This window comes from Ceratotherium simum, chromosome 34 (assembly GCF_057802395.1).
Source record: "Ceratotherium simum simum isolate JZ-2026a chromosome 34, ASM5780239v1, whole genome shotgun sequence".
NCBI classification, from domain to species: Eukaryota; Metazoa; Chordata; class Mammalia; order Perissodactyla; family Rhinocerotidae; genus Ceratotherium; species Ceratotherium simum.
Window position 1 is genome coordinate 14,526,886 of NC_141933.1, and position 9,623 is coordinate 14,536,508.

At 39.4% G+C, this 9,623-nt stretch overlaps 1 protein-coding gene across 2 annotated transcripts; it reads right to left on the minus strand.

Annotated features, from left to right (window-relative positions):
- Nucleotides 1-399: 399 nt before the first annotated feature.
- Nucleotides 400-9,354, minus strand: FAM111B (FAM111 trypsin like peptidase B). 2 transcript variants are annotated; one of them, XM_087422881.1, is made up of 3 exons: nt 9,136-9,354; nt 7,218-7,342; nt 400-2,587 (listed from the first exon to the last, which is right to left on the minus strand). In XM_087422881.1, the coding sequence occupies exons 2-3, from the start codon at nt 7,296-7,298 to the stop codon at nt 563-565; spliced, it is 2,106 nt and encodes a 701-aa protein (XP_087279007.1). In that variant the 5' UTR covers nt 7,299-7,342; nt 9,136-9,354; the 3' UTR covers nt 400-562. The 2 variants fall into 2 exon arrangements, with proteins under 2 accessions (XP_087279007.1, XP_087279008.1); XM_087422882.1 differs by lacking the exon at nt 9,136-9,354 and having other exon boundaries at nt 7,218-7,361.
- Nucleotides 9,355-9,623: the final 269 nt, after the last annotated feature.

Sequence of the window (9,623 nt, forward strand, 5' to 3'; positions counted from 1 at the left end):
AGCTTTTAGCTTTCTAGACTCTGAACATGAACGGGTTGGGATGGAGACTAAGCAAGTCATTCCTTGTATCTGCCACAGAAGTGCAGAATTAAAGAACTGAAAAGCTGGGATTTTCTATTGGCATTTGCAATAGAGGCTGATGCCAAGGGGAAAAAGTAAGATTACCAAAGAATTTTGGGTGTTAGAGGAACAATACATCTTTTTTCCTTAACTCTAACTGTAAACATATCTTGTTACTCAGAGAACAAGAATCACTTCATTAGTTAGGAAGATGGATGGCTGTACCATACTAGGAATTTAGAATGGCAAACAACAAATTCTTTGTATATGTATCAGTGAGCTAAGTATTTTAAGTGAGGCTTCAGATTGTTTCAAATTAAAAAAAAAAAAAAGCACCAATGAGAAAAAAATCAATATTTATTTGAGGTCTAATATCTGTTTTGTACATCTACATGATTCTCTAAAATTTTTCTAATAAAAAAGAATATTCATTATATTTTAAGGAAACAGCCCCAAATACTCTAAATTATTGGCCTATTTTCCTGAAAACAGCATCTTCTTTCTAATGTTCCATGGGTTCAATCTGATGATCTTGAAATGACGACTCTTGTTTGTTATTTTTGTCTTCACTGTGGTTCTCATTTTTCTCTTCATTTAGTAATTTATAAAAGCTCTCATTTTTCTGTTTAATATCACAAAGAATTGACTCCATAGAATAGCCAAATTCAATAACAGCATGCACCATATTACCACATTGATAAAAATGCCCAATGGAATGCACAGCAACCAAGTGGCCAGATGCTTTAAACACTGGGGAGCCAGAGGACCCACTAGAAAAACAAGTATCATAGCTAAGTGTGTCAATTCTCCAAGCCTCTGATAGGAAACTTCTTTGGGTAAACATAGGGAAAGCACTGTAAGTGGCAGCATAGGGTCCTACCACCCCATCTTGATGATGCTGTGGGTACCTCCCTGGCCGTTGACCTAGAGGAATCACAGCACAACCATCTATTTTCTTGATCTGGCCTTCTGGGTGACCAATTAAATAAATCAAACCATTATCTGGTTGAGGGGAAATTTGTCTAAACAGGCCTGGAGGAAATCCACTTCCATTTTCTCTTAGTTTTAAAATGGCATAATCTAGAGTTGCATCAGACACTTCAAACCATGGCTCGATGGAAAACCAATCAGCATCAGTAGGACAGAACTTGTTATAAGTGAAAGTTACCTTTGCACATTTGCTTATTATATCTGGCCACAAACTTGGATCTGTCCCTTCTCCCACCATAAGATCTACAACATGTCGACAGGTGAAAATATAACCATCATTAAAGACAAAGCAAGTAGCATTGCCCGTGTTTCCATTATTGTCCCATCTCATGTACCCGACTGACTTACTAAGATGAATAAGATGTTCATAGGTTGCAACTGAAGTAGAATTTTCAGTCACTTTTCCAAAGTACTTTTTATATAGGTTGAATTGTTTAAACGTTGGCAGTTTTGTTCTCTTCTGCTCTTCCCGAAAATACTTTCTCATCCAAAGTGTCTCTTCTTTAAAATTCGGATACTGATGCATTATAACTTTGCCCAACATTTGGAAATTCTTTATCCTGAGATTAGTTGCCTCCTGCTGGATAGCCTTATTAATAGCATATTGCACAGCCATATGGGGCCCTTGCCTAACTTGTGAGGTTTTTTCCCCTCTGTTGTGTTCTGCATCCTCAGTCTCTCCATCTTTGTCTTCTTCATAGACCTCAATCTTAGACTGTATCGGACGCAAGGGACTGGTTTCATCAGTGGCATTTTCATTCTCCTGTTTAATTTTATTAAAGGTACCTTTCCTGACAAATTGTTTTTTAAAAATGTCCATTTCTAAGACTTTTCCAGATACTTCATCTACCTTGGACTGTTTTCCATGAATTTTATTATGACCTTCCATTAGTTTCCATTCAAATTCGTCTAGGTCAGACCGAAATCGGCCATCCTCACACAGGGCTTCTTTGATAGTCTCACCCTTCAAGGCATAGATACAAAGTGTACTTCCTCTTTCATGAAGTTCCTTGATCTTAAGAATCTTCTTTATCGTCTTCCCAACAGCAACAACGTGAAAAAGAATGCATTCGACATTTGGATTTTTACATTGGCGTAATAGCTGATCATCTTCTTCCTGGTTACTCTTTCTTTGACCAAATGTTATTTTAAAATGAGAACCTCTAGGTAGGCACTTGAGAGGCATTCCTAAATTTATATATCCTTCTATTGTTTTTTCTTCATAAACAATAATGTTCTTATTCAAATGATTCTTCATCCTTTCACTGAAATTGTCATTAGCGTTCAGAGCTGAGTAGATATTCTCATTGAGTTCACCATATGTTGTAAACACACTACGGTCTGGCTTCCTGGAGCTTTCATTCAAAGTAAAGGTGAAACTACATTGTTTATTGGTGCTCAAACTTGGGTTCTGAATTTCATGGGATGCTTCACGCTTAATAACTTCACTTTCATGCTTAATGGTGCCACTACACTCTTCTGTATCAGACAGAGAACGATGAACAGGTGTGCCAGAACATGTCTGCTTCGTGACATCCTTAAAAAGGGAAAAGTTAAAAATTTAATAAGGATCGCCTTTAATAATATTTCATGTTTTCTAATGGTAAAACTAATAGATATTCTGAATAAAAATTGGATAATATAATGGATAAAGAGCAATGGAGAAAAAATATTGATCATTATTCCATTACCAGAGATAACCATTGTACATTTTGTTTTATTTGTTTCTATTATTTTACGTGCAGACATAAATCTTATGTTTCTCAAATTATTCTATGCTGCATATGAGTTTATTTTTCACTAAACAATCCGCCAGTGCTTTCACATGTCATTAAACAACCTTTGAAAACACAATTTGAGGGGCCATATGATATTTCACTGTATAATAATTTCTAATCCATTCTTCTATTGCTGGATATTTAGATTGTTTCCAATTTTTTACAACTCTAAATATGACAAATATTTCTATACGTAAAACATTTTGTTTGCACATCTGAATATTTACTTAGGCCACATTCCCAGAAGTGGAAATACTGAGACTAAGGTTATAAAAGTAGTTCACAACATATATACTGCCAAACTGCTTTCCAGGAAAGTTGTATCAACTCACCCTGTCTCTCCTCCCCTGCTGCCCAAGGAGATCAACCATATAGCTGACTCCTCAAAACGATATCAGCATTATTATTTTAAATGTTTGTCAATTGATAGATGAAATGCCATCTAAGATGATTCTTTTTTAAATTTGGATTTATTTATTTACTAGTAAAGCTGGACTTATTTAATAAATCTTTTGGACGTTTAAAACATCACCTTTCAAAAATTCCCATTAAATATCTGTCTAGTTTCCATTCTGTACATGGTTTCAACAGCACTAAGGAAATATACTAAAATGATTGATAAATCACAGGATTAGCTATGTGTACAAGCAAATATACATATTCAAAACATATACATATACAATCAGTTGGAAATAGCCTAGGAAAAAGTATTGATAACCTGATGGCAACAGGAATGAAAAACAAGGATATAAGTGAAAAATATTCCACCATAGGAGTCAATAGAACTTGGATGGCAATTATTGTGGAATCTGAAGTCTCGGACCAAGTCTATGGGAATAGAGGAATAAAGCTGGAGAGAGTAAAGTCAGAAAGGACACCTGGGTTTGGTTTATTTAAGAGGAAGGTGCAATGGAATGGGCTTAGGTTTCGGGCATAGTGAGTTTCTTCTTTTCATGGCGCTTTCCTATTCCTTCAGGTTTTCAACTACTATTTACTGCCCAAATCTGTATCTGCAGCAACGTCCTCTGTTTTGAGTTCCAGATATAATAAATGTCGCCTGTTGGACATCTACTCAGGGATACATCAGAGGCATTTCACCCTCAACACTTTCAAAACCAAACCGAACCCTTTCAAAAGCAGACTCATAAAACTTACCCCTCATCATTCCCTTTTTCCCCATGTTTCCTGAGTCTTTTAATGGTGCTGTCACCCACTCAACCACCCAAGCTAGCACCCTAGGAATCATCTTCAGCTTCTCCTTCTATTTTATCTCTCTTTTTGTTGTGTGTGAGGAAGATTAGCTTTGAGCTAACATCTGTTGCCAATCCTCCTCTTTTTGCTTCATGTGGCTACTGAAGATTGACCCTGGGCTAACATCCCTGCCCATCTTCCTCTTCTTTATATGTGGGACGCCTGCCACAGCATGGCTTGATGAGTGGTGTGTAGGTCCACCCCCGGGATCCAAACCTGTGAACCCCGGGCCGCCGAAGCAGAGCCCTGGAACTTAACTACTATGCCACCAGGCTGGTCCCTATTTTATCTCTTATGTGCCATTTTTTAAAAATTATGAAACATAATACACATGCAAAAGCAGTATATGACATATCCTATATTTTAAATAATAATAAGAAACATCTATGTATCTACCACGAAGCTTAAGAAATAGTATATTACAATTCATTAGAAGGCTTCAGTATGCCCCTTCTTCATCTTCTCTCCCTTTCTCATTCTCATAGACAACCACTATTCCTAAATTCGTTTTAAAATTATTATTACTTCACATTTCTTTAGAGACATTCATATATGTAGTCAAAATATAAGTAGCATATGTTTAGTTTTGCCTGTTTTTGAGTTTATACAAAAGCATCTTACTGAATGTGTTCTTCTGTGACTTGTTTTGCTACTTTTTTGGGGTTCATTCTAGTTGATGGAGAGTCCTACATTCACTTTCAGTTAAATAGAATCCATTGAAGAAACTGCGTGCATTTCAGTTGTTCCCAACCTTTCTCTGCTACAAACAGAGCTGCAGTGCTGCTACGAATCTCTTTGATATGTTTCCTGATGCACATGTGAAAGAGCGTCTCTTGGTACACTTAGGAGTGGAATTGCTCAACTATTTTTCCCACTTTTTCTAGATTTATTTTCTCTTGCTTTATTGTCTTCTTTTAGATCAATTATTTCCCCTCATTCCATTTTCCCTCCAAATAATTTTGAAGTTTTACATTATAGTTTTGTTCTATAAGTGGATGCCCTAGATGAGTACTGTCCAATAGAATTTTCTGCAATGATCCAAAGGTTTAGCATCTACACTGCCCCATACGACGGCCACATGTGGCTACCGAGTACTTGAAATGTGGTTAGTGCAACTGAGAATCTGAATTACTCAGTTTTTCCAATATTTAACTTTAGTTAAGTTGAATTTAAATTTAAATAGCCACATGTGACTATTGTATTGAACAGTGTAGCACTAGGTATTTTAACACGAATATTTAACTTCAAGTTTCAGTTAAATCTCTCCTCCTAAATAACACAAGAACAAAAGCTGGAAATACCTCTCCTTTACTTGTAGAATAAAATCCAAATACCTAAGCATGGAGTTCAAGGAAGCAAAAGATACTGCAGTGATTTCCCAAAAAGCTATTCTACCTCTCTCCCCTTCCTTAGCAGCTATAAATGTGTATAGAAATGAATTCATGCCAGCTCAGGAATAGATCTTGATTACTCTAAGTGCCCCCTTAGCCACAAGGTTTTGTGCAGGCATGGTTGAGCTACTTAGCTTGGAACAATTAGATGGCAAATAGAAGTTTTCTCAGGGTACCAGGATAGATTCATTATCTGGATGGTCAAGAATGCAGATATGAACTCTGAAATTACTGAAGCTGGATGGTCACTACGCAGAAAGCCAGCCAGAGGCTTGAAACGAAAAGCAGAGTATAGAGACTGAAAACATAAATACGTCTTTGAAAAAATTGTGTACTGCTGAGTTAAAGCTCAGCGTAACTCTGGACTTTCCAGATGCATGAACCAATGAAATCCATTTTTTTTTTCCCCTCATGGGGCTAAAAGTGTCTCGTTTTGAAACAATGCTATGCAAGCTAAATAAACCTTAGCAAATAATGCTGATAACAATGATGGATTTCACCAGACATAATATTTGAATGGAAGCGTATTTTAAAACAGTGTTTCCCAGATTTTAATGTGCATATGAATCACTTGGGTGTATTGTTAAAATGTAGATCACACAGGTCTAACAACCTCTCAGGCAGTATCAATGCTGCTGGTGTGTGGACCACACTTTGAGTAGCAAGGCCACAGAATTCCTTAATCTACAGCGGCACTGCCCAACAGAGCTTTCTGCAATGATGGAAATGTTCTATATCTGCCTTGTCCAATATGGTAGCCATTAGCCACATATGGTGACTGAGCACTAGAAATGTGGTTAGTGCATTGAGGAAATTAATTTTAAATTTTAAATTTTAATGCAATGAATCCATTTTATTATTTCACAATTACAGGATTTTTTTCCCTGACAAAATAAAAAGTTCTTATTGATATAACGTCTGCTGTGATCTTGTACCAAACCATCTTCCCAGCATTATTTGTCTACCGTATTCTTGAATTCTCCTTACATACCATGAAGTCTAGCTATATTGTTCCTCAAATATGTTTTCATGTGTACATGACTCAGACTATTCCCTCATGCTTGATCCACTTCTCTGGTGAAATTTTATTCATTCTTTAAGATCTTTCTCATACAATTCTGCCTTAATTTCTTGAGTCTGAATTAAGCATTCTTCTCTCTGCACTTCAAAAGCAGTTGTTTATATCTCCACTTAGTATCCTCATTGTGCATATCTCGAATAAGTCAGTGTGTTGGTCAAAAACCAGGCTCCAAAGTCTGACTGCCCGGTTTCAAAATCCTTGCTCTGAAGTCCATTACCTTTGCAACTTTAAGAAAGTTGGATTTCAGTTTCTTCATTTGTAAAATAAGGATGATAATAATATCTATTGCACAGAGTTTTATTAAATGTTAAATGAGATAATCCATAGGAAATGACAAGCATAATTCCAGGCACAAAGTAATTGCTCAGTAAACATTAACTATGTTATTATCTTTGCCTGTCTATATTGCCAATGATATTAAGTGTTAACACTGTTTGGTAGTCACTTTGTTGTCTAACAAGGCATTTTTTGCATTATTAGTTCATACTCTATCATTTTGTTTTACACAAGCACTTACATGTATCATTTCCCCAAATATATTTTAAGCTACGCAAAAGAAGGGATTATAACTTCCATTCTTTATGAACTTATCCCCTTCTAGGATCCTAATATAGTGCCATGGTTAGAGGGCTGCTCCTGCAAAGGCTTGTTAAAAAGCAGACATACCTTTGAAACTTCAGGTCTGGTACTCTGGTCATTTTCTGTAGCACTGAATGACTTGTTCTCTTCAGGCTTCACGGAATTCATGATGAGTTCCAAGAGAATATAACTTACTTCCACCACTGGCCGAGCTAGAGAAACAAGGATTGGATTTACCCTCCTACTTGAAATGACTAAAGAAATAAAAGACAAGATAGATGAAACAATAATTTTCAAATGCTGGACATCAGGCAGCACAGAACAGTGATCTCTGATCCCTACGAGAGGGAAATCAAATGAGGTAAGCCCCATGGATGTCTGGCTTACTGCCTGGGGAGCGTTTCCAGGGCATATCTCAGAGAGGGAAAACACAATAGAGCCTGGCAGTTTCCCTGAGTTGAGAAGACAAGCTGAAAGTTGTGGGCGTCCTAGGGGGCTGGAGTTTCTATGGCAGAGTTCTAGAGAGAAGAGAGCTACACTATACAGACAGAGTGTTGGGGATCTATAGTGAGTACCCTGGAAATTTCAGCTAAATATTGATCAGTGCATGCGTGTGATGAAACTATTGGAAGCCAGGAGAAGAACCACCCCAAGGGAAAAGATGTAACAACTCTGAGGTTCATACAGGGCTGAGAATAGTTTCTGTTCCCAAGCGTCAAATTGGAAAACTTCATAATTCATGAGGTATCAGGTAGAATATTCAGAAAGGTGTTGCCTCCACAGTGGGACAAAATTAGCCCTAGACTACAGGCTGCTTTGGTCCCACCTGGCAACATTTAAAAGCAATCCTTGCATGGATAAAACTGTTTCCAAGTAACATAACTGAGCACTAGAACAAAGCTCAAGAATATTGATAGGAATATAAGAATTTCTAGCAGCTCAAAATGTGAAATTAATGAAGCTTGATATCCAATCAAAAATTATCAGGCATAAAAAGGAGCAGGAAAGTATCATGACGAGGACCCATCATGAGGAGAGAAATCAATGAACAGAAACAGATCCAGAAGTGACACAGATGAACAGAACTAGACAAGAACACTAGAACAGTTATTACCTTGGATTTCTGGCTAAATGGACTAAAAGGGACCGGATTTACCCTCCAGTCTGAAAACAAAACAAGCCCAAAAGGGCAAAATATATGAAACAATGATTTACAAAGAACTGGACATCATGCAATTAAGGGCAGTGACAAATGAGGTGCAACCTATGATTATTCCAGCTGATTGCTTGAGAGATTCCAGGCCAGGGTGCAAGGAGGAGCAGCCAGGCAGAGTCAGTTAGGATTCCTGATTTGAGGAGATAGAGCTGAGAGACTAAGGTGGCAAGAGTTCATAGGACACAGAAGGGAGAGACCTGCACAGAGAGAGAATTCAGGGCATAAGAAGAGGGTTCCCCTCAGATATTCAGCTGAGAACTGATCAGAGCAGCAATGGAGGAAACTACCTAAAACCAGGAAAGAACGACCCCAAAACGTCAAACCCTCTCCCTACACAGCTCTTGGGCATCTCAGCTTCCTCATTTGTAAATTAAAGAGTTTGGTTCAGATCAAACTTTTATTGTCCCCGTGAATTACCTCCTCTGAGCTTGTTAAAAAAGAAGACACCGGATTCCATCCTCAAAGATCATGATTCAACACGTCTCGGGTGCAATTACGGAATTTGCACTTTTAACCCCCACCCCCACCCCGCACCCCCCCACCTCCCCTATGCGCACAACACGTTGGTTGGAACAGCTACCTAGACTGTCTCAAAGTGCCTTGCCAGGAGTCAAACTTTTGACTTTTGAAGCTGGGGAGCGGGAAGGGGATTCCCATAATGGAAAGCTGCCTTTCCTCCCCTCCCGCCAAAATCTCTTTGGCTCCAGGCTGCGGTTCCTCTGCCTTGTGCCCTTGATATTCACCCACTAAGAACTCCACATTCAACTCAAGACCGGAAGAACCACTCACAGAAGCGGAGAATCTGCCCCAGGGGTGCCGGTGACCGCCGCACTGGGAGTCGCAGGAGCCGCGGAAATGGCGCTCAGCGGGCTCTCTCCGGAAACTTCTCTCGCCAGCAACTAGAAGTCTGCGCAGGCAGGAATGGGTCTGGGATTTGACACCGCCTGGCCAATGGACGTCAAGGTTGCAGGCGCTGTCTGCCCTCATTGGACCACTGAGTGGGGCGGCGAGAAATTATGGGGATGGACCCCAGAGCGCGGGCTGCTGAGTCGGGTGGGGCCCGGAGGAGAGGCACACGCACCCGCTCTACTTGACCTGATGATCCAGCTTGGTCCCACCCATCCACTCACTGCCCACACTCGCTCCACGGCCAGCTTCCGCGTTCCGGGGCAAACTTGGAGCATTCACTTCCCTCCATCCCCTCCGCCCACCCGCGTCCGCTGCCGGCGGGTGAAGAGCTGAGGCAGCGCTGGGCGGGAGTGGAAGGAGCTGGCGGC